Source organism: Bombus bifarius, unplaced genomic scaffold, assembly GCF_011952205.1.
Source record: "Bombus bifarius isolate JDL3187 unplaced genomic scaffold, Bbif_JDL3187 scf7180000009200, whole genome shotgun sequence".
In the NCBI taxonomy this organism is placed as follows: domain Eukaryota; kingdom Metazoa; phylum Arthropoda; class Insecta; order Hymenoptera; family Apidae; genus Bombus; species Bombus bifarius.
In genome coordinates, this window is record NW_022884965.1 from 3843770 (window position 1) to 3868440 (window position 24671).

Consider the following 24671-nt stretch of genomic DNA (forward strand, 5'->3'; position numbering starts at 1 on the left):
TAAGAATGAGTGAATTGATCAAAATATTCAATGTTTAAAATTGAGACGAATAATATGTATATCAACCAACATATATTCAGAAAAACGTAAGACTGCAAGAAGATGCATTTATGCCATTTTCTACTCAACTCTTAAGATATCAAATCAAGTTCCAAGAATGATGGGAAATATTAAAATAGCAAACCTAACAGCAAAAAATTCAATCAATCTATGCTTCAACAAAATTACACCCTGTGATACCAACCCCTATAAAGGAATTATCATCCAAAAATCTGAACCAATATTATTTTGCTATCTATCAAAAAATATCTATCAAATGTAGTAATACTGTAATAATAGCAAGTCTGGATTCTACAATAATAAAATAACTAACACTACACATCATAATATCAAACTATAAAGAAGCTATTAATCCAAAACTCTGAAACAATCCTAATTTTCAATCTATCAGAAAGTGTCCTTCAACTATGTGATAGCAGCAAACCTAAAACCTATAGCAGCAAATACTATATTCTATAATAACAAACAACAAAGAAACTAACCGCTACTGCTAATCAATCAAAAATGAAAAACGTTGTTCGAATGTTATTATACACAAGAAACAATCTGAGAGCCAAAAGATAAATTGATGAATGAAGAGACGAAGGGGGAAGTGGCGTGTTGTCCGATGAAGGAAGAAGGTGGTGCAGGATTCGCGTTCTCCGGGTCGACGATGGCAAGGTTCTAAGGCAAGGTGAGGCAAGGTAAGGCGAAACAAGGCAACGCTCATCAACGGTCCCCTCTTTCTGATCTTCTGGGGCCCCGGTCCCAACACGCGTTCAAGTATCATCTTATTAGACCCACGCTATATAAACCCAACCTGCCAGCATGCCGGCCAGTTACGTACTGACTTTATTCACAGCCGTGCCGGAGTGCATCGATATCGATAGTATAACGAGACACGTGCCCCATTGGAATAGTAATTTTGTGAATTCGTAAGGGCGGCTCCAGTACAATAGTTCCAACAAAACCTCGCCAGACCTCGGTGATATTTCATCGATCCAACCATCTGCATGATGACCACGGTGCTTTATTAATCCTCGTATTTATGCATGGGACCAGAGATCTGATTTTTTCGTCAAGTGATATTGTGTGGAGAAAATCCTGTTACGGACACCTTCTGTGATCTTTTTGAACTGTTAAAGATGCAGGAGGTAGTTTTGCTGCTTGGTGGCTGGAAAAAGGATTTTATGGATATAGTAGTGTAATTATAGTGTGAACTTAGAGTTTTACTGAATCATTTTTTAATATTTCTTTATGAGGATATTATATATCCCCCTTATCTTAGGAAATATCTGAATTTTTCTGAAACAGTTTAGCATTGTGTTCTGGTCCATATGATCGACGCAATTATGATTTTTTGATTCATGTAATGTTTGCCTAGTTTTATTTATTCTTAGATATATTTTAGAATACGTAGATGAATTTATAGAAATATACCAGAAGAGATAAACTCGCTAATTGATAGAGATCTAGTTTTCTAATTTAAAAAAAATACTTAAATTTCAAATTTAATTGCTACGAAATATCTTTTTATACTGGTCAGCCAGATTTTTTAATTTAATGGGATTTTTCCTTCTCTGAATCCTCTTGATTTCTAAATTGGAAAATTGTATATCTGTTAATTCTCTGACTTCTAAATTATGAAATTTTAATCATTTAAATTCTTTTATCCCTCAGTTAGAGAATGTCCATTCTTTCAATCTTCTAATCTTTAAATTAGAGAATTTAGATTAACTTAATTCTCTTATCCATAAATTATAGAATTTTAATTTCTTCACTTTTGAATTAGAAAGATGTTCTCTAATTCCTAAATTGAAGATTTCAAATCTTTTGATTCTTTGACTCCTAAATTAATGGCAACTCTCAGAACATAATTTTTGTTTCAAGTGAAGTAAACTGAGGAATGTGCAGGCAGACAGATATTTCTTCTATCTATACTGCAGGAAACACGCAAGGAAGGTTTCAAACTAAAGTTCTCAAGTAGGGAGTGGTGTACATGCATGCGATGAATATGAAGAATTGTAGCGAAGTCTCAGGGTGTGGTTAACCGTGAAATGTCGTCGAGGTCTATTCAACCCTTTAACGCTACAAAGCACACGTTTTCATAGAAACACGATAATTTATGCTTCCATTCTAAACAAAGTCTGTTGAAAGCTATAATCTCTCTACCCTTTTATACTTAAGACCTTCAAGTCGACACAATGGTTTGGTATTTTCAATATCCCTCTCCTGTGTTTGCTCTTGACATCCTGCAATCGGCTAATGAGTCTTTAAGAATTTAACAAGCAGTATTTTAACGTCAACTTTGCCCTTATCGAGAAACGTATAACAATAATGAAATACATTTTGGTACATGACAAATTTTATTGTAAAAATTCTGTCTAAATACCTTATTCAATTTTTATTGTAAAATAGTTTCTTAAGGTTTAAATACATTGAACATTTATCATAGAACGCTTTTATTAACATATAATGTGTATTACATAAAATTGTTTGAAATTTCATTAGTACAGTGACTAGATGCAGTTGTTTTAATTATATTCGTATATATTCTCATAAGTTCAGGATCAATCTGAACATGCATGTAGAAAATGTAAAATATTTATTAAAGATCATAAAACAAATGACCCTACAAAAATATGATAATTTATTGAAACCAGGTTTATCAAAAACATCACGATTTTTAAGACTAATGATATGAAAATTGATAAGAAATATCGTTATTTAAATAAATTAGAAATTGTAAGTAGGAAAATAAAAATTAAAAAATCCTATTGAAAAAGAAACAGTAAGGGGTCAAAATAACCATATTTGTTCTGTTTGAAATTGTGAGTAGGTTGCAATAATTGCATTTGAAATTCAGGGATTAAACTTTGCTTCTCCAGTATTAAATTGTGAAATAAAAATGTTGAATAAATTGTGCTGCCAATAATATTAATCGCATCTTCTTCAAGTCTCTTCGAGTCGATTGCATAGAGTAAATAATCTCAGTGTTCTCACGAGAGGGATAGTGCAAAGAAATAATTCAAATTTTCCAAAATTCATGGTGCTTTCATAAAGGGTTGATATGCTATGTCTTTCCACAGTGTTCTTTTGAAGAAAAACGGTGTACGTGAGTTAGGTTCGGCACTTTCGAGCCTTTAGTTCTCTTCACAACATGTTTTACCTTCAGGTGAGTACTCACTAAGAAAGAAATCCAACCTATAGTAAGAAACCTCATATACTTGTATAATTTATTAATCTTTTAATATAAAATTATGAAAGCTTGATACCTTTAAATCTTTTTAATCAAGATCATAATGAAGAGATGTTGAATACTACTTGTTCAGAGAGTGCAGGACTTAATAAGGTGACCTCTAACTTCCACGGTATTGAAGACAATTTTATTGCTGTTTGATTTTCTTTTCTTTAAAATCCATTAAATAACATTTGGTTTCTGTTACATTAAATAACAACTATCACAAGGGAATATTGGATACACGTTGTTATTTAAAATCATAAATATTTGTATGAAGAGATTTGCATTTTTAACACTTTTACTATATGTGTACGATTAAGATACTTAATAATCACCTATCCCTAAAGTGACATTATCTTCTTCGGAAGTTGCATAAATTTCTTAATGTCATTAAGAAGCGATTCAATAGTCTAATTATTATAATTATTTGCAGCATTTCAACCGATGAACCGTACATAAATCTCAATAGAGCTGTAGAGAGAGGGTGAAGCTTTAACAAATTATCGCAAGTATCCCGCGTGATCTTTGAGGATCTTGCGATTAATCAGAAGAGATGAATCACGCGACGTAATTGATTTATCGATACCACAGCCCTTCCTAGGTGCTAGGAATGGTTAGAGAAAATAAGAATCGAGCCTGAATCGAATTCAATGTCTGTGAAGAGATTTTGATAATGATTGAATATAATCAAAGAAATTCGTGGCTGAGTATTTCAGTAATACATGGTTGGAATCTGTAACAATAAAATAAGGATCTTTAAAATATTGAAAGAGTATGAGAATATATTATTCGTGGAATATTAAGGAAAAAATGTGGATTTGGGAAATTAGAAATAATGTACATATAATATTCAGTATATCATTCATAGATAAAACAAAGAATTTTTAAGTAACAAAAAATTTTATTGTTTAAAAAGGAAGAAAGTAATAAAAGAAACTACGTAAACTTAATATCAGTTTACAAGCAAAATTATTTATGAATGAACACGCTTGACAATTGAATTAATCTGAAAGGAAGTTTCAATATAATATGTTTCAATATACTATGATAATTTAATCCTAAATTACATTATAATTTTACATGATCTAATGAAGTGTGATAGAAAGTGCAACATTGCGTGACTAATAGAATTCAAATTATTGTTAGTTTCACGGATACTTTATGTCACAATGCTCTATTCTTTGAGTATATCATATCTACATCTTATTTTCTTCTTTGAGATAAATTTACTCTTATCGAAACTCAGGAAACTCTTTCACACTAAGCATCTAAGATCGTGGCTGTTTTATGCAACAAGATCCATAAACCTTAGATATGAGAGTCTTGATTGATTCATGGATACTGAAAGAATCTTTATTGTCGGTAGTTATGGCAACAACTTCCTTTAAAGAACATATGATCTGTGAAAATTTTTATATGCTCTACTTGATTGTTTCCTCATATCCTCTACCTTGTAAGAGAAAAGTGATGTGGTAACTATTATTGAGATGAAGAAGACTATTGCTATACTGATTTCCTGACAAGTATAAGATTGAATGTTTAATTAAACAATTATTAGAAGTTTTATATTTTTGAAATTGCTTCTTTCAGTATTCTTCTGTAGATTTCTTTTTCACAACTTTGTTAAATCAACTTCCAGCTGTATGTTTCATGCAATTTGCATAGTACTTGCAATCCTTGATTTAAAAAGAACTTGCGTCATTTTGGCTGTGACAGTGAACATTAAACAATAACTTGCTTGAGACAATGGTGCAAGCCACCTCTTTCTTCAGTTGGCAAATTTAAATGAGCGACGATGCTGGTGAGAGAAGGCTGTTTAACATTCTTCGCAAGATTGTGAATTATTTTGCAATATTCCCGGCATTTCCTTGTTTCTTCAGCTTTTTGATTGGCTCCACTCCAGAAAAATTTCATAATTCTGTCTTCAAATGGAAGAAATACTTCTTGCTACTTTCCAATTAATTTCTTCCTCATTCTAGAGTGAAGGTCGTCATCATTAAGTCCATTACTAGTAAAAAATACAATATTTCATTCTACAAGGATATTCAATCTCAGAGAAGAAGAGAAGAGAAGAATCCATTGAAACATTTAATTGCATTTCAATAATTTTCTACAAAATTCTCTTTCTTCATCTTTCATACTCTCTCATCTCTGTATCCTCTTTAATAATAAGCAAAGGTGTTAAAAATTGATTTATGTTGGGTTTGGGTCCTTCTTCTTCACTTTTCATATCAATTGTTATCTATTTCTTGTCCTGTTTCCATAATAAATCTGTTGGTTTCCATAATAAATCTGTTTCCTTATATTCATTATTCTCTTTCTTTACCTTTGACACCAGATATTTCTTCTCTTCTTTTGAAATTCGCTAAGGTGTTAAAAATTGGTTTTCTCAATAAGTTTCTTTTGTTACATTCATTATTCTCCTTGCCTTTCATAGCAAGTATTCCTTAAACATTAATCAGAAATGGATTCTATAGTGCACTGAACTAAGATCTCATGGTACATTCAACAGCAGAGCTCTTCAACTGATTGATATTTCCATGGGGCAGCGTTGCACGTGCCAGGTGAAACGTCGATGCACGTAATCGAACAGTAAATGAGCAGTTAATTGCATCGCTGATAGAATCTTTTCCACCTGAAGAATTACGGGACGTTTCATCTCAGGTTATGTTTGTTGCAACATAATAAGACAGTTGATTTCAGTTAATGAAGCATTTCAAGATATGGACTCCTCTTGAAATGCTACTCAATTTCCTACTGTTATTTTTAGAAGAGATTGTGGAGCTATTTGTTTTATTTCTATAATAAGACAGACCTGGTGCATATTAATTTAGCAATCAGGAACCGAGACGAGTCCGAAGGAAACAGTCTCGTACGCATTCATTGTACCGGGGTCATCACAGCCAGAAGATCAAGTAGAAATGAGGCGGAAGGCGTGTAATTAAATCGTTGCGAAATCCCTGCGAATAAGCGACACATACGCACAGTGAAATACAGTATTCTTTGAGCAATTACGTCGCTCTTTGTGCACTTCTTCCATTATTCTCTTCTCAATTGCTTCTCGTTGCTAATGATTTAATTTTACTTTTCCGATATTCTATTCCTAATTTATAATTGACCCATTTCTTCTTTCTTTTCATTCCAAACAAAAGTTTTCTCGATCACTGTATTCACTTATAATATCATTAATCTCTTCTTTTATGATTTTTCAGTAAATAACTGAACATTAACTCTGTATTTAATTCTTATAATTGGATCATTTCTTCTTCCTTATAATTGCAACAAGTTATACTCAATAATCGTCTCTTTAATTATTCTTCACTTATAGTGATTGAGATCTTCTGTCTTATGATTTTTTTAATGAGCAAATAAGCATTAGTTGTCCATTGTTATAGCACCATGTCAGGTAATACAATATGAAAATATGATATACAGGATGTTACAAAAATGGTCTGAATCTTTAAAAAAGTAATTTAACCTGTGTTACAAATTCAATCTACCTTTATCAAATTAGAACTATGTATATTTTTTGCAACAAATCTGACTCGTTAGGTCACAATAGCTTAGTTAGAAATAAACTTGTAAAAATCTAATTACTACCACTTATACAGGACATGTGTCCTAAGATGTTAAGTTTGCGTAATCTCTTAAGCCACTAATTAAAGAGAACAACGCCCGCGAATGTCGCATTATACATCTGTCGACTTGTTGCCAAATCCAAGTATAGACTAATTTGCAACACGCCAACAGTTCATTAGATTCGCATCACGTGCTGCGTTTTGTGCCCGCAGCTGACACGCGTTTCGCAGAGAAGAGGAAATGCACTGCCATTAAAGGCTGCGCCATGATTCAGTGTGCTGTTGTGTAAATAGGAGTAGGTGGACGAAGTAGGAGGATATCTTTGAAGAAACAACAATAATCTTTGCAATCATAATTAGCTTCTTCTTCCTCCATCTATTACACAGTTAATTTTGTTCCACTTTTCCTATATTTCACTAGGAGATCCCCTTCATTGTACCTGCAACAAAAAATTTCTCGTCAGAATCTGTCCTACATTGTAATTTAACAAGTAACATACATACATAGTAATTAAGTAAAATATCCCTTTCAGGACAAAGCTTTTGTTAGAGGTTATAAGAAAGAGGTATTAATAGAAACACTTTTTTCCTTATATTTTTGTAAAGAATTTGTTTTATTTCTTTTTATTAATAACAATGACTTTATTCTTTCTGTAATAGATCAGTTTTATTAAAACCAAATATATTCGCAATTTAGTTGATTAATAATTTGCTAAAATACTATTGAATGAATTTATCTATGTGTTTTTCATTGCAGATAGCAATACTTTGCATGGCAGTAGTGCACGTGATATGTGATCTACCACCAGGGACAAGGCGCAACACCTATTTGCCACCTGAACCAACCAAGGGTTACACCTACGACACGCCTCGGATACCATTTACAAAACCAACCACTCCACGACCGTCATTTCCCACGACGACGCCGTATTCATCACGTCCATACTCCAAACCGACCCCCTCCAAATTTCCACCATCGAGAACTACTCCTAGCGAAGGGTATCCACCAACAGGTACCAGGCCCACCCCAGAATTTCCTGATTATGGGACACCCACTAGGCCAACTGGAACTACTTTACCTGCTGGTGGGGTAAGTAACAGTAAAAATATATATCTTTAAAATATTTATAAACTTCTGTAAAATTGTGTATTTTCCAATCAAATTGTTTCCCAAATAAGTGGTCTTTAGGCTACAAATATACATTTTTATAGAAAATAGATAAAATACTGTACTTATATATGTGATAAGAAATCCTCAGGACGCATATGTTGCGTCACTTTGTGAAAGCGAAGATGTTAATCTCATTCTATATTATACGAATTTGGAAAATTCTATTACCATAATTAACCCCAAAATTTTATCCTTGGTAATTTGAAAAATTGTATTATTACAGGTTAATCGCAAAACTCTAGTATCAGACGATTTTTTAAATGTAATTCCAGCACGATCATCATCATCACGAGCCAGGAATGCCATTCGACTTCAACTACGCGGTGAAGGAAGACGCATTTGGAAATGATTATTCCCACAACGCGATAAGCGACGGAGACATCGTCCGTGGGGAATACAGAGTCCAGCTTCCGGACGGAAGGCTGCAGGTCGTTCGTTACACCGCCGATTGGAAACACGGCTTTAGTGCGCAGGTCTCATACGACGGGAATCCCCGCTTTGACGTACCACGGCCGCCTGGCAATTTTGCTGGATATTAGGCTATTAGTGGACTGTGGATGATTATGCATTTATTTAAAGAAAATTTACACTGTATAAAATGCGAAAATATAATTTCAAGAAAATATCTAAAATAGAAGTAGAGTCCGGATCAATAAAACTTAAAGTTATAATCAAAAGATATCAACTAGAACTTAAACTGAAAACTTAAAAACATGAACTAAGAATCATGAAAATATGAAAACAAATTTTATAATAATTAATATCAAACTCTTGCGTAAAATTGTACAATGTAGAAATAGGTCTTATATATAAAAGTTACTTGTTAGAATTATGAAAATTGGATCCACAGTGAACGTATTAATCGAGACCCTACTGTACTTATTATAATATATAGTAAGTGAACCAAATCTCCATTTAAGTTCCACTTTTTTAACTATATTCTCCAAAATACGAAATTGCATAAATATCCGCAGTCTAGCTATTAGAGTCTAATCTGTGGTTGCGAACCATGTTAACACACGTTTGTCTTGCGGTTCTTATTGTTAGTCTTTACCGTGCTGTCTCTGTGTCTCCATTTGTTGCCGCTAACTAGCTGAGGTCATTGTCTGGATTATCGAGACGTTTCTTTCAGGTCGCTAGTGTCATCAAATAGGTAGTTCTACGAGGGGCGTCGCCACTGTCGCATGCAGAACTCTTCTTTGATCTTCACAATGGTTTTTAAAAAATGCAAAAATTAGTGAAACAAGTATTTAGAAATATTATTATTAAATAATACATAAATATTATTATGAAAAGTATAATTTTTTAATTGTTAAAATTATTAATAATTATTCTGAAACTTTGGATTAAAATTTTAAGATACGTAGAGCAAAAGAGGAATTCTGCAAGTATCCTCCTTTACAATCTACCATTTTGTTTATAGAATATAAATGAAACAATATTGTTTCTGCGATCACAAATGGTTCAATTCCAGCTGGTACTTATTTTACATCCCCTAGCCATTGCAAAATCTAGATCTAAGTAAAGGAAGACCTTAGACCAGAGTATGTTTTATATTCTTCAGTTAGATGTGTCCAATGGACATGGATATATAGGAGGAAAAAAATAAAAAAATTTTGATAAAGTCAAGGTGTACTTCTTTTCTAAAGCATAAAGTAGCAGCTAAGGACTAACTTGTAGCAATAACAGTTTGTTTTTAAGGACACTGATGGAACAATACTAACCCTCTGCAATAGTATGTGGTCTTTATGTATAATAAAACTATTTTTAGTTGTCAATTTTCATCTCAAACAAAAAATTTCAATAACAGATGATTTCTTAAAAACATCAATTGACATATCTTGATGATATGAAAGAAAGTGATGTAAAGAAATTGAAAGATTTAATAAATACACCAAATGATTATGTTATCTTTGATAATAAAAGTATACATGCTTTTTAATACATGCATGTGTGCATTTCTCCTCGTCTTTCTCAAATTTACTATTACATTACCTCCTACTATTACATTTAGTGTATCTTTATTTGATACGCTGATCTCTTTCTGTATGCAATTTTTTATTTTTTATAATATTATAAGTATTCAAAGAGAAGAGCGTAAAGAATGATTTGTTGTGTTAGTTTGTTACCATGGTTAAATTGATCGACGCGCGTGCGTACGTTTATTACACTCTACGATATTACAAGCAAAGTTGTAACAGCCTTCCTAATTACAAAACTAAGAATTTTCATCAAAACCTTAGAAAATTTGCTTGTTTAGATTGAAATATTAAAATCTTTCTGATCTGAAAATATTAAAATTTGTTCAAGCATCTAGATATTATTCAGTGTACTGAATGGAATAATAAATAAAACTGTGTAAAAGTAGATTTTGAAAAATTTCTGTTTCATATTAGTATTTTACGAGATATAACAGAAAATTACATTTTGGTCCAGAATGACTCTGCCACTGTCAAGGACAGACTATACAGCTGTAGGTGTCACATCTAGGGGAACCACCAAGGTCTTCCCTGCCACAGAACACAGGCAAACTCAAAAATTTGCTGTTGCTGACCATGATGGCGTACTTCATGTCTATGGTGAATTTTATTCTTTACCTTTTAGAATTTAAACTAAATCTTTCAAATAAAATTTGCAGGAAGATTTATTATTTCTTCATTTCTTTAAATAAATATGTAAAGACACTTGATATTTTAATAAGGTATAAAGAAAGGAGAGCTACAAGTTTCATTTAAGTCCTTACCAGGACCAAGGATTAACAAATTAGTTCTTGGGGGTACTGGACATGATAAGATTTACATTGCACAAGGAAACACAGTGAAGGGGTACACCAAGAAAGGAAAATTGTTCTTGGAATTTGATACAAACCTTATAGATCCTATTTCAGCACTGTGAGTAGATTAGATAGAAAAAAATGAAAATTCAAAATAAAAATTAATTTTAAATAAATATTTATCAATTTCAACCAGATTAATGGAGACTTTTCCACAGATATGTGCTGGGTCCAAATTTGGCAGCATGTGCAAGAGATCTTTACCATAGATACCATGATTGCAAAGATGCTGATTCCTATTTAGCTGGTGAAACTTTATATGACATTGTCCTCCTACCTACTGATGGCAATTTCATGTTTGCTATACTAGCTTGTGGAGATTGTGCTGTAAAAATCTTAATCAACAAGATAATAAATAATAAAAGTTAACTACACTATAGGCAGTACATATGCTAACATTGTAAGACTGTAAATGTTTATGCAATTTCATATTTTTATGAATACAATTGAAGTAATGGAAACTTTATGCATATTTGCATCTCCAAATTTCCCATAAAGGCATAAACATCCACAGTCTAATTATGAATAACGGAATCCAGTTCCCTTTTGCCCCAATAAGCATTAGACTAAATACTATTGTACAGCCTAATAACTTTAATTTGACAACTTTAGATTGACAATAAATTTGGTTCTTTTCAGATACGAGTCCTTCATGGCACCAAAACCCCAGCAATCCTCAGACTTCCAAGTGTGCCCACAGTATTATCTCTCTATAGGTTTCTAAGTTTTCTAAACTATTTTTATATTACTTTGTTTATATTTCCCAAGTGTCTTTCAAGTATTTTTTATAGGGAAGGTGATCTTGAATCTAAAGAACGTGTTCTGGTTGGAACTATAGATGGCAAAGTGGGTTTGCTGATCCTTCACGGTAACAAAACACTGAGGATCACTTGGCTTTTGAATATGACAGGCTCAGAAGTCACTTCTTTAGATACTTATGAACTACAGGATGGTCTAGATATACTTATTGGCAGACAGGACGGTACCGTTGAAGTATATACTTTTCCTGAAGAAGATATGTTGCCTTTTCTGCGGTATCGTTATGTAGGTATAACATATTTAAACTTTAATTCTTAACTGTTTCAATATTTTTAATTTCCTTAATTTCCTTTTTTAATTTATTCAGTGGTTTAATTTTTTAAATTCCCTAATAATTTATTGGTATAGCTATGTAAAAATTCAAAGAACAAACATTCTTAAAAATTAATTTCATAGAATGCCAAGGAAAGCATCAGTTCAGTGGTAGGAGGAATAATTGGTGCAGCAGGGTATCCTGAAGTGTTAGTCACCACATATTCAGGACGAATATTTGGCTTGACTACTAAGCCTCCTGGACTACTAGAAGCTGACCAGAATGATGGTTTGACCAAGTTAAAGGCAGAGATAGAACAATTACAGGAAAAGCTTAAGGAAGAAAAAGAAGCAGCTAGTTTTTCAGTTGATCCTTTAGCACCATTGATTCTATCTGTAAATCATAGGTATAGAATTAGAAGAACTATTCGTCACCTATCATTAAATAAAATACAATATAATAATTTAAAAAATCAAATTATAAAATGAAACTTATTTCTTGTAGAATGATTTTAAACAGAGAAGATGCATCATATTCTCTTTCCATAGAACTTGATACACCTATTGATAACATTTTGATACAATCAGATACTCCAATTGAATTATTGGATGTGGAAAGTAACAGTGCAGTAGTTAGTCTGTCTACTTGTAATCCTAGAGAAGGCAATTTTGTTCTTGCTACCTATCGTTGTCAAGTAAATATAAATAATTTAATCATTATTAGAAATTCGACTAAATAATTTAATATTTCATATTTGATATTTTAGTAATAATCTTTGTAGGTAAATACTAATCATCTTGAAATGAGGCTAAGGACAATAGAAGGACAGCCTGGTACTTTACAGATTTACGTCACTTCACAAGTATTAATACAATACAAAATTTCTAATCACCTCATTTCTGGTTATACCACAATTTCTGCAACAGCATATATAACTATACTAATATAATATGAAAATCTAAATATATAATCCTTTTTTTATTCAGGTACAACCAAAATGTTGTCGCAAAATATCAATACCCATATCTGCTCTTTCTCTTCATGTAAGACAGCACGAAGCCGATAACTCAGAAACTCACGTTGAAGGACCCTTTAATGAACTGAAATTAATTGGAGGTTTTACTGTTGCAGAAGTAAAATTTCAAATTTTGCAATGATAAAATAAATATTAACCCCTTAACCTACGATTTACGTTTGAGAATTTTGAACCGAAAACGTAAACAAGCTATTATTATACATTATATTATATATTATATTTTGCCCGATCATCGTACTACAGGCTATGCCCGTAGTTGTAGGTTAAGTGGTTAATAATTCAGAACTATAAAGTTACTGGTTTCTACGCCTGTTGCCGAGCAACCTATCGTACACCTATTCATGAGAAGTCAATAGCTTGCTAGTCTACAGGCGCTCGAAAGTTTTAATTACCATAATATTCTGTACTTAATGATAACAAATCTATTATTTTAATATTTCTTTTTCCAATTCTACATATTTCAGATGCATGCATGGCTTTCTTTCGCGTTATCAGATGTGCCGGAGAGACCTCATTTGGAGGAAGGAGAAGCTACTTTGACATATGTCTCATCTTTCATTGGAACTCTCCTAAAATGCAAATACAAGTAAGTTCTATATCACATTAATAATATAAATATTGAATCCGATTTAATGATTTCTTAATTGTCAGAAAAGGAAGTGCAATTTTCCTAGGAGAGAATATATCAAGCATCATAATTCTCAGAGACATATTAACCAGGGAGGCAACAAAAAGAAAAATCAAATTAGACGTTTTCTGTGGTATGTTATATATCTATCACAATATGAATTACTATTTCCTTTTTAAGATTTCTTCTCTTATTCCGTATTTCTGCATAGATGTTTCTGATGGTAGTATATCCAGAGTATTGGAATTAATTTTTCCACAATTAAATGCTGCTCATGACCTAATTACAAAAGTAAAGATTTTGAATGCTCTGGAGGAATGGGAGTTGAAGGAAAATCCTAAAGAAAATCTGTGCTCAGAGTATCAGGAATTGATACAGAAGGAATCAGAGATCAAATCCCAAATGGCAAAGGACAATGAAATATTGGAGAGGCTACACGCAGTAATTACAGATCTCTATGTTGATTGGGAAAGAGCAAAACGTTCTCGTAGGTATGTATTAACAAATAACCTAAATCGATAAAATTTTGTACCATCTTCTTTCAAAGAATATAATATTCCTAATCTCCTCAACACTTATTATTCCAAGTATTTTTATTCAATAAGACAAAAATTTTAACAAAACACTTTTACTTAATAGAATTAATATTAAATATTAATCATTTATTTCTTTTTTCTTTTTATGCCGTGTCTTATAAATTATAGGGAAGTCTTTGTAAGAACATAATTTGTAACATATAACAATGACAAAATTTATATGAATTAACACAAAATTCTATAACTGTCTTTGGTTACTCTGTCGATAACGAAGTTGGAGGACCCATACACGTCGGGTGATATAAGAAATGAAATTTTATTGGGAGAAATGTTAAAAAATAAAAGGTTGTTAAATTAATTGCCCCACCTTCTATGTACATCTTATGTGATTTCAGAATCGGTAACAAAGACGTTGCGGAGAAGCTCAGCGCAGCCCTTAAGTCCAGAGAATTAGCTCAAATTTTACAAGCTTTTATCGACACGAGTAACACGGTACCTCCACCATCCTTGTATAAAGATTGAGCTAACACCGCTTCTTTTTCTCGCTTCGTGGAAAATGCAATAAAAGTGGACCACAGTGTTTCTATAAATGTTTTCACGTAAAAAATATATTTTTTTTATCAACGACGATTCGCGAATATAAACGATTAACTTACCTAGGACTTAAGAAATGTACACTTACATTAGTTACCTTAATTATCGTTAATTATAGTACAATATATACGTGTAAGTTATCTATATACGTATATGTGTATATGCATTCATGTATTTATATACATTTCCGACTAATTAAATTGATATAATTTTGTTGTAATATAGGAGTTTTCTTCTATACATATATATTCTTGTACTTCCCAAGTTCTTCTGCTAAAAACAGTCTTAAGAATAATATTTTTTTCTTAAACATTACATTCATAATATTCTTTTAAAAAGTAACTCGTAAAGAAATTGGAAAGTACGTTTATGCACATCAACGATAGGCAGTGCGTTGATGTATAGTACTTCGATTCAATCAGTCTGACGTTTTCAACATCTGACGTGTTTCCGATCTCACAAAGCGCCAATTTTGTGCGAGAGATCTTTCATTCTCAATGTCACAAGGAACAATCCAACAGTCATTACATGAAGAAATACTGCCTGCAAGAACAATAATAAAAGAATAAGTCTCAGCAATATGTTTTATAATATAAAATAAAATAAATCAAAGTATTATTATACTGGTGGTAATGAAATAAACATGGTTGTAAATTAAAACTTTGGGATATCAATTGATGTAGGCACACTGAGGATAGCCACATTTCTAGAGATCTTCAAAAATGTCTCAAATCCCACATTTCTTTCCATTTAATCAAATTTTTAATTTTTAATTTTATCTTTGGATTGTATCATTTTCTACTTTGTAATCTTAACAGTAGATAAACTCACATGTTATCAGTACGAACAACTGCCTCCAAAGGATCTCTGTCAGGGTTCGTGTCTGGTGCCGTTGTCACTGTGTATTCTAAAGTTTGTCCACCAGCATGTGGTAGAATACTTTCAGGATTATCATCAGGAGGAACGATCTCCACAACTCCTGTGGCTTCCACTTCGAGTTTTAAGTCACGAACGAGATCTTGTATGGTCTTTGCTTGCGAACCTTTGTCGTGATCTTCTGCTACGTTCTTCGCGGCCATGACTCTGTTCATGGGTCTATCAGCTCTTCCTCTTGAGTGCGTATGCATGTGCCTCTTCATATCGCTTCGCACTCTAAATGGCTTTCCACACACAGCACATTGATGGGGCTTTTCACCAGTGTGTATACGACGATGATTTTGCAAATAACTGCTCGCTCTGAACGTTTTGTTGCAGTACTCGCAGCGGTAATTTTTTTCACCGGTGTGGATCCTTCTGTGAACGATCAAAGAGTATTTCCGCGCGAAATCCTTGCCACAGTACTCGCACTGATATTGCTTTTGCTCCGAGTGAATACTAGTCGCGTGGTACTTCAGATCTCCCCATTGACGAAAGTGGCGACCACATTCTTCGCACTTGTAGGGCTTGTCGCCACTGTGAAGGCGCTTGTGGACCTAGATTTGAAAAAATTTGTTTAAAAACTTATTTTGATTCCGAAGATTCCATAATTTTATTTTGACATTTCTTCCTTTTCTCAATAGAACTTATTATAGAATTCACTATAAAGCTGTATAGAACTAATTTTGCTTAATTTCTTGGTTTCTTTGTAGAACTTTCCTACTCTATCTTGCACAATTAAAATGTTCTTTACAATATTGTTTAATAAATAATTTTTATTTACTGCAAATTGGCTTAAAAAGGTTTAACCTACAATACCATATTAGTCCATGAAATTGAAATTGTCTCACCTTTAACGCACTAGCAGCAAAGAAACTCTTTCCACAAACTTCACACTGGTGAGGTCGTTCACCACTATGAGATCGCATGTGGTATACTAAACTATTTTTATGATGGAATGACCGGTCGCATTGGGGACACGTTAATTCGTCATCTTCCAAAATAAAAAGATCTTATAAGTATGCAATTAAAAGAAGCCCTTGAATGTATATATACTTACTTGACTTCCTAGCTTTCAATATCTTCTTTTTCTTCGTTGTTTGTGGAATGTCAGTCTTATCTTTATCATGTATACTCTGTTCATTGACTGTTGATGGTTTTACATGGTCCCTATGTACGTGATCCGTGACATCAGTAATCGTCCACAATGGTGATTCGTTGTTCACCGAGGACAATGGAGATTCTGTTTCATCATCTATATGTGCACCTGTCTCCTCTACTGCAAATATACAAACCAATATTGGTTAGATTCATCTAAACTGTTAAATACTAATTATACAAAAATAATTCTTGAAACTATCACAAATGAAAAGTACAAAAGACAAACATGAAAGATCAATTCTTGGTGATTTTTTTTATTTTGATGTAATAGTTCTTATACTTACCAACACCCCTAATGCCCTCCATAAGATCCTCAGGTTCACTGAACTCTTCAATAACTGTATTTTCCAGATTTTGAACAGACTCTGGTACAGATATTGTAATATTTGTATTGGTTGCTTGTGCTATTCTGGTTTCCTGTTTGACAGGCTCATAATGTACCTTCAAATGTTCGAAAAATTTTAATTGGCTACTAAACCTAGAACTGCACAGTTCACACTTGAATATATGAGTCTGTATATCGCTGGAAGGGTCAGCGTTTATGACATCCGTATTTATCCTACTGCCATCCTTCCTTGCCGAGTTTCTTTTGGTCTGTTGTTTCAATTTACGAGGTATCCTTTTTTTATGAGGCAAGGATCTTTTCGGTCCTGAACTTGGCGCTGCATCTTCACTGCTTTCAGCTGATACATCAACGTCGTACTCGCTTTTCACGTTTATGAACTCCTGTTTTACATTCTGTGTGATGCGTTTGAAAGGTTGTAACGTTGGATATACTGGGTTTGGTTCTGGGACAGTTTGGATAGAATAAGTATTCACAGGAGTTAGAGTCTCTAGATGAGAAACGTCTGGTAAAGTTGGATCTTCATGTTGGGATTGACTATGAAGATGTTGCTGTTTTTGTTGTTGTTGCAATTGAACAGCAACCAAAGCTGCTGCCAGTCTTCTGTCTTCCTGTTTAAAAAATCCAAAATCAGTTTCTAATGTGTGAATATGAAAAAACAATAAATTATTCTTATACCTCTGTTAAATCATGTTGTAATAAATCTTCTGTTTCATAATATTGAGTTGCCGTACCATAATCTGTGCCAACACCAGCATTGATCATATCGACAACCATTCCTTCAGAAATTAGTTCTCCATTAAGAGTTAGAAGAGGAACACTTTTGCTCAGAGGCTCTCCATCGGCCCTTTGGATGGTAATGTATTGTGCACCTTCCATTCCCTCCAGCAGCACTGCTTGTGCTTCTTCTGTTGTTACTTCCATATTCATTTGACTCAGCTGCTGATGGGAGAAAATTTCTTCTAAGATTATTTCCTTGCCATCTGTAAAAACTAGCTGTTTGTGGCTAGAAAAAAAAGATACGTGTGAATTATTTTTATTCTAACAGTTTCTAACAAATATATTTGGATTTGAAATAATATTCTTACTAATATATTTTGGTTTACCTTATTCCTTGGAAAATGTCATTAAAAATTTTCTTTTCTTTAACAAAAGTATTAATTTCAATAACATATACAGCATAAATAAGTTTTATCATGTTTATTTCCATTTATCTATAATAATACATTTACAAAAGTATAAAAAAAATATAAGAATTCTCTGTCACAAAAAAATATATTTTTTCATAATAAGTATATAAATTAGTATATAAATTTATATAAATATAAATTAGTATTATTAATTTTAAGCAGATTGTAACAGATTCATCGTTCTTATTTATAGAAAGTGAATCAACGATTCAAATTTCGCGCGCTAGTGTATTACAGAAATGACAGCGGAATCAAGGTCACTGCACCCGGAGCTCTTAGAAAATTTCTCTCGGGGCTTGATTTGCGTCCCAGCGGAAAAATCGGCCTCCTCTCACCTTCCTGTACCAACCTTCGCAAGCCCACGTCGATTTTTCGTCTCCTTCGAGAAAAACTTGAACGACATAAACAAAGCAAAATATTGAAACACTGTAGGACAAAATGTGACAACAGTGCTTGGGTCTTGACGCCATTAGAACGGATGCACCCTTCCTACGCTGCCTACGCGAATCTCTGCCAATACCAACTTAACCGATGAAAAAATACTAGGCTGAATCATCATTACAGTCCATCTTCATCCATTTATGATCTTCATTCTCATCTTCATCGCTATTGATTTTGCCTTTCTTCTCTTCTATACTACAACTATAAAATGAATTTTCCAGATGTACTTTGCCTAACCTTATAACTAACATGAATTCGATTGAATTACTCCGAAACCTAAATTTCACCTGCCGGGTTATAAATTCTCCACTTCCGGGGACAGGATTCAACCTGGTTCAACCTGGTTCAACCTGGTTCAATGCTGTTAAGTAAGCAAAACAAAAAAATGTCGAAATAACATTCACAACTTTTCCATCACAGTCGAAAGTAAAAGTGTGTTGCTATAAATGTAACCTCGTTTAAGAACATTCTTAAATGAACTACGATTGCTCAAATTGTTGAAATGGTGAAGGTCTCGTGGGTCCCTCGGAGGAACCTTCGTTCTCATGGCGGCCATCCAGGCCAAATTTACGAGGCGAAAATCTTTTAACAATTTCGTTGATCGAGAATTAGTGCACCTGACAGGCTCAAATCGATGTAAACGAACTGAAATTTATTTTCACACGGTTTCTACATCGCGTAACACACAGCGAGGGAACTCGGAGGCGGTTTCCCTCTCTCGCACTGTTACCATCAGCTGACTCGTCGGTTCATCGTTGATTCATCGAGTCTGACAAGGTTGTTATGACTTTATTAACAACTACGCCATTTACCATGTTTACACAATTATAGGTCGAGACAATAATCGTGTAGGCCGCAAAAATCCTCGATTTCCTCTGTATTTTCGATGGAAACGTCAGATATCGGGGAGCTTAAGTACGTTAATTTGTCCGCCGTGTCGAAGATCATTAGTTTATCATAACCTGATCCACGTGATACGAACTAATAATAGAATAGTGAAATTGTAATGATTGTTGTTTGTGGTTTTTGCAGAGATTGCCAGGTAAATTGATTGGAAAAAATATGTGATATACCCGTGAAATTTCTGAAAAGTGATGGCTTCTATTTGTCGTCGCTGGAGACTATGGATTTTACCAGTTTTAACTTGTCTCTATGCACTTCTGATCATTATTTTGGTTCCAATTCTCTTGGTCAATTCAATTAAGAATGGCTTCGAAAATCAGGATCAAGGAGCACTGGTGGGTGGTGCCTTTGTGCTACTTGCCTTGCCTATTGCTTTCTACGAAATTGTCCAACACATGATATATTATACACAACCTAGACTGCAGAAATACATTATAAGGTATGTTGATGAATTCTACGATTGATGTTGTCTTGAGGTTGTTTGCTGATATTTAGAAATTGTATATTGATTTGTTGCTTAAATGTCTTCCTTTCAATGTGGTTGGATTTCTGGGTTGATTATTTATTGCTTGTAAAATTAGTTAGGAATTTATAGCTTCTTATGAAATTTTATTACATCATAACTTTCTATTAGTTAGATATCAGTGTGGATAATTATTATGCACTATATATTTCAGATTAATTGGTAAATTGTGGGAAGTAACTTTTTTAACGATACACTTTTTTATTGTATAGGGATGTATTGATTGACAATTACTTAATCTGCTTTCAATCAAAAAATATATCATTGCTGGATTATGTAATACATAATTGTATGTATATATATAGTATTTTTCCTATTTCCTAAATATCAAATAAAAAGTTAACATTCAGGATTAGAAAAGGGACAAATTTTTTTTTAATATTATATTTGTATATTTTATTAAATTTCTTATATTCATTACATGAATATCATAATTGGCAACAATTATTAATGGTAATAATTTATTTAAAGAAAATGTCCTTTTTCCATCTTTCAAGTCAAAGAACTCGTATTGATTGACATTTAATATAGTAAATGTCGAGAGTCATTGATATAGGTAGAGGCTTTGAATAAATAAACTCACTTTTTATAAAACCTGCAAATTCTTAATTTTAAAAATATTATTAAAATGGTTATTGGATATTATCATGTTCATACTATTAAAATAACATATATATTTAAAAATATTGCAAATATCAAATTTTATTTAATTTTGTTTGTTTAATGTGTAAATAAAATTCCTGTCACAAGAAAGATTATGGCTATATATACACTGTTATGATACATAAACAGTTGAATCCATTTGGAAGAAAATGATATGATTGTAGGAAATCAAAGTTCACTTTCTTGTCAAGCTTGAGAAGTTTATTGTAATCACAAGGAGATACTTCCATCATAATATTCTCTTGGTCAAAAACCTTTGTAATAGAAATCTATTAATGTTAAATATTTAATACAGCACTAACAATTGAAATTTTTTATGACTTAATTAGAGCTAGTTTTTTGGAAATTAAAAAATTTTTTATGCTTTTGTTTGTATATTTGTATATTATTACAAAATAATATGAAATTTTATATCCTGTTTCAGGATATTATGGATGGTACCAATTTATGCAGTGAATGCTGTAGGTATAAATTTCTATCTTTTACATAAAATACATATATCAACATACTTCTCTATTTTAAGTACAAATTCTTTTTGAATTCCTGTAGTGGCTTGGTCTGGTTTATCCAGAAGGCAGCATATACGTTGACAGTTTGAGGGAGTGTTATGAGGCATATGTAATATACAATTTTATGATGTATTTATTGGCCTATTTGGATGCTGATCGTCAGCTGGAACACAGACTTGAAATTTCCCCTCAAGTACATCACATGTTCCCCCTGTGTTGTTTACCTGATTGGGAAATGGGCAGAGAATTTGTACATATGTGCAAACATGGAATATTACAATATACTGCAGTTAGGCCTATAACAACTTTGATATCTTTGTACGTATATAATGAATATTCGTATTTACATCATAGAAAGTAAAAAAGAAATATTTCTATAAAAAAAGTTCACTGATACACTCTGGTAATTTCTCATATTCAACTTAAAATATCAAGCACTATTGATAGCATGAATTTCAAATATATGTAGATTACATATTGAATTATATACATATTATTCTGTCACATGATTGTTCATAATCAATTATTTATTTATATTTATTTGTTTAGTATCTGTGAACTAAATGGAGTGTATGGAGAAGGTGAATTCAGAACAGACGTAGCTTTTCCATATATGATTGCTTTAAATAATTTGTCACAATTTGTTGCCATGTATTGTTTGGTGCTTTTTTATCGCGCCAATGCGGAGGCTTTGAAACCAATGAAACCAATCGGGAAATTTTTGTGTATCAAAGCGGTCGTATTCTTCTCCTTCTTGTAAGTTTGCACACATTGTAAAATCGTATTTTCATTTGAATATATTTAAATGTTGTATCACGAAATCTCACTTTTTTCTTTATTTTGCAGTCAAGGCGTGATAGTTGCATTGCTAGTGTATTTTGATGTGATATCGAGTATTTTTAAAACGAATAACATGGAATATATCAGAAATATATCATCTAAGCTGCAGGACTTTTTAATCTGTATTGAAATGTTTATGGCTGCAGTAGCTCACCACTACAGTTTTACATACAAACCTTTTGTAAATCTAGCACAGGGTCAAGCATGGTGGGATGCATTCAGGTAATTAAATTTTGGTTGAAAAACATCTTAGATTGAACATTTATGCAATACACTATAGATGACTCTCACAGCACTAAGCATTCATTTATAGTACATAGCAGTAGATGATGGATTAACCCAGTTCCTCAATACCTCATACGCAAGAAAGAGTCCTAGACCCTATAAAATAGTCTATAAAAGTTATAGTGCCATATGTACTTTTCAAATAGTCATTGTAAAGGGTTAAAAATATACTTGATGTTTCTAGAGCAATGTGGGATGTCTCAGATGTCCACAATGACATCAAAGAACATCTTGGGGTAGTAGGATCTTCATTAAGCCGTAGGATACGTGGTCGAAGCGCTTATCAACAGGCCTGGGGGAGCGCGACAGAACGCACGTCCCTTCTTCCAGAAGTTACAGTGACCACGGCCAGAAGTGCGCCAGCATGTTCCTTTTCTAGTTATAATACAGCAGAGATGGAACAGAATGGTGTGGATGGTCCCGTTGAACTAATTCCAGACGTGCAGGATACTAGTAACGCGGTGAAGACGTAATCATGTAATGTTCGTTCTCTTATCACAGAGAGAGGAACGTTTAATCAAGGGGTACACTTCGTCTGGAATATAGCACACTTTAATTAAGATTGCTCCATATCGCTAGTATAACCTTTAAGCAGAGCGAGAAAAGTTTGAAAAAATATCTAGTTTTACAAAACGTGTGTTCTCCCCCGTGTACTGTACAAATTTCTCATCCTGAATCGTTGAACGATATACTCATTATTCCCGGGAGAGACAACACGACATGAGAATACCATATTACAATAAGGGATTTGATACACGTGGCCATGTTTGCAACACGAGACAGAAATGTCGTTTTACCTCGTCCATTTTAAGAAAACGCTTTTTTCCCCCTTGATTTGCGGCCAATTACGCGATGCCTCGTGTTACCAATGATGTATTACCAAATAATTGTACATATATATATACATATATATATACATACGTACATACATACATACAATAATGTTTATACTTAGAACAATATATCGGTACAGTCCTATTTATAAACGTGTTACACTGTTTATTGCTGGTTTATCAACCCCAATAAATGTACCACGGAGTTAGGCATTATTCGGAGAAGACTTATCATCGCGAAAAGTCTAAATTTCCATGTTGTTCGTCTTGTATTTATTAAACAATTGCTCGTCTGCTTATTGAGTATATAGAATTCTGCCCAACTCTGAATGCCGAGTGTACCGTAAATAACGAGGAGAGAAACATTCCTGCCAAATGTACATGATTGTTTAATTTTGTATTGACTACGTCGGTTAGAAAATACAAAATAGAAGCTCACATGATTTACATGATGATAAAGCAAAATACTCAAGTACATATGATATATTAATGCATCGATGGTCGCCAGAAAAAAAGAGATAAATATTATAATGGCGATATTCACTAAAACCGTGCCGTTAATGCGTTTGCATAGTCATATCAATATATTTCTCTTGCGTAAGTGGTGTTAATTGTCATAGAAGAGACGATTGATGAATATTTTAATTTCAAACAAGCAAACAATTTTCCTAGCCTTAAAAGAGTTTTATAAATGCTCATAAGACGTACTATGGATTCTCGTAAGAATATTTGCATAAAAAACTTGAAACGAACTTGAATACTTTATCAGACGTTCGGACCAAATAATAGGGTATATTTTATCTCGAAGTTAATATTGTCCAGAATTAAAAAAAAAATTTAGAAGCAAAGTAGTTTTCCGGTTGACCTAGCAATTTACATCGTCAATTAAAGATCTTGAAAGAAAATAATATTTTTAATATGTTTCTACCATGTTACTTGTAACTTTGTGATATATCTGGAACCATCGTTAATCTCTATTATTATCAATTAACGAAGAATAGAAATAAATTTCGACGAGATACGTTGTACTCTTTTACCACGAGAAGAAACTAGGCATAAAACGTGTATTTTAATAATTCTTCAAGCTACTTTGTACTTTGTATGAAGGCACATTTCAATTCCACAAGTACTTAACAATCCTATTGAGTGTTCAATAGTATATCTTATGGAACAAAAAAAACATACTGAAAATGGTTACTATCGTAAAAAAATTCGATAAGTATGATAAAAAATGTCTTTTATGTTTTTTACTATTAAATTTTCTCAACTTTTAGTGTTTATTTCTTATTTTAGTTTAAGCGAAATATATCTTAAAAAATTAAAAAATTATAATATAT

At 32.7% G+C, this 24671-nt stretch overlaps 4 protein-coding genes across 17 annotated transcripts in view; 3 read left to right on the top strand and 1 right to left on the bottom strand.

Moving 5' to 3' along the window:
- Window positions 1-9971, top strand: part of LOC117214274 (pro-resilin-like) — a 30626-nt gene extending 20655 nt beyond the window's left edge. For 2 of the 4 annotated variants that reach the window (XM_033460242.1, XM_033460243.1), the window contains exons 4-5: window positions 7616-7948; window positions 8302-9971. In XM_033460242.1, coding sequence (XP_033316133.1) covers window positions 7616-7948; window positions 8302-8568 — 600 coding nt within the window. In that variant the 3' untranslated portion in view covers window positions 8569-9971. Of the gene's footprint in view, window positions 1-284; window positions 744-800; window positions 975-3128; window positions 3215-7615; window positions 7949-8301 lie in introns of those variants that run through there. The other 2 variants (XM_033460244.1, XM_033460245.1) reach the window with 2 other exon arrangements.
- A 144-nt stretch (window positions 9972-10115) lies between these two features.
- Window positions 10116-14672, top strand: LOC117214271 (Bardet-Biedl syndrome 7 protein homolog). Of its 6 annotated transcripts, XM_033460231.1 has the most exons (13): window positions 10121-10608; window positions 10731-10920; window positions 11021-11189; window positions 11502-11578; window positions 11654-11906; window positions 12078-12340; window positions 12439-12628; window positions 12716-12796; window positions 12921-13067; window positions 13435-13556; window positions 13622-13731; window positions 13810-14089; window positions 14530-14672. In XM_033460231.1, the coding sequence occupies exons 1-13, from the start codon at window positions 10467-10469 to the stop codon at window positions 14654-14656; spliced, it is 2151 nt and encodes a 716-aa protein (XP_033316122.1). In that variant the 5' UTR covers window positions 10121-10466; the 3' UTR covers window positions 14657-14672. The 6 variants fall into 6 exon arrangements, with proteins under 6 accessions (XP_033316119.1, XP_033316118.1, XP_033316120.1 ...); XM_033460228.1 differs by having other exon boundaries at window positions 10116-10393; window positions 10466-10608; window positions 11502-11906; window positions 13622-14089; XM_033460229.1 differs by having other exon boundaries at window positions 10120-10608; window positions 13622-14089.
- On the bottom strand, window positions 14671-19018 carry LOC117214272 (zinc finger protein 354A-like). Of its 3 annotated transcripts, none has more exons than XM_033460235.1 (7): window positions 18687-19018; window positions 17826-18153; window positions 17089-17758; window positions 16704-16922; window positions 16495-16637; window positions 15560-16200; window positions 14671-15271 (listed from the first exon to the last, which is right to left on the bottom strand). In XM_033460235.1, exons 2-7 carry the CDS (start codon window positions 18075-18077, stop codon window positions 15253-15255), a joined length of 1944 nt encoding a protein of 647 aa, XP_033316126.1. In that variant the 5' UTR covers window positions 18078-18153; window positions 18687-19018; the 3' UTR covers window positions 14671-15252. The 3 variants fall into 3 exon arrangements, with proteins under 3 accessions (XP_033316126.1, XP_033316125.1, XP_033316127.1); XM_033460234.1 differs by having other exon boundaries at window positions 18673-18854; XM_033460236.1 differs by lacking the exon at window positions 18687-19018 and adding an exon at window positions 18240-18261.
- A 54-nt stretch (window positions 19019-19072) lies between these two features.
- On the top strand, window positions 19073-24607 carry LOC117214273 (transmembrane protein 184C). 4 transcript variants are annotated; one of them, XM_033460239.1, is made up of 7 exons: window positions 19073-19146; window positions 19811-20120; window positions 21292-21328; window positions 21417-21694; window positions 21926-22132; window positions 22223-22438; window positions 22686-22974. In XM_033460239.1, exons 2-7 carry the CDS (start codon window positions 19873-19875, stop codon window positions 22972-22974), a joined length of 1275 nt encoding a protein of 424 aa, XP_033316130.1. In that variant the 5' UTR covers window positions 19073-19146; window positions 19811-19872. The 4 variants fall into 4 exon arrangements, with proteins under 4 accessions (XP_033316130.1, XP_033316129.1, XP_033316128.1 ...); XM_033460238.1 differs by lacking the exon at window positions 19073-19146 and adding an exon at window positions 19415-19555; XM_033460237.1 differs by lacking the exon at window positions 19073-19146 and adding an exon at window positions 19501-19693.
- Window positions 24608-24671: the final 64 nt, after the last annotated feature.

Excerpts from the sequence above, each read along its gene's own strand:
- LOC117214271 (XM_033460227.1), top strand. The coding sequence starts at position 10,467 with ATGACTCTGCCACTGTCAAGGACAGACTATACAGCTGTAGGTGTCACA. Across the intron at positions 11,190-11,501 it reads TAGCTTGTGGAGATTGTGCT|ATACGAGTCCTTCATGGCAC; the intron begins GTAAAAATCTTA and ends GGTTCTTTTCAG. Across the intron at positions 12,629-12,715 it reads TTGCTACCTATCGTTGTCAA|GTAAATACTAATCATCTTGA; the intron begins GTAAATATAAAT and ends TAATCTTTGTAG.
- LOC117214272 (XM_033460234.1), bottom strand. The coding sequence starts at position 18,740 with ATGTCGTTCAAGTTTTTCTCGAAGGAGACGAAAAATCGACGTGGGCTT. Across the intron at positions 18,154-18,672 it reads GCGAAGGTTGGTACAGGAAG|CCACAAACAGCTAGTTTTTA; the intron begins GTGAGAGGAGGC and ends TTTTTTTTCTAG. Across the intron at positions 16,638-16,703 it reads ATTGAAAGCTAGGAAGTCAA|ATGACGAATTAACGTGTCCC; the intron begins GTAAGTATATAT and ends TTATTTTGGAAG.
- LOC117214273 (XM_033460239.1), top strand. The coding sequence starts at position 19,873 with ATGGCTTCTATTTGTCGTCGCTGGAGACTATGGATTTTACCAGTTTTA. Across the intron at positions 20,121-21,291 it reads CTGCAGAAATACATTATAAG|GATATTATGGATGGTACCAA; the intron begins GTATGTTGATGA and ends ATCCTGTTTCAG. Across the intron at positions 22,133-22,222 it reads GTCGTATTCTTCTCCTTCTT|TCAAGGCGTGATAGTTGCAT; the intron begins GTAAGTTTGCAC and ends TTTATTTTGCAG.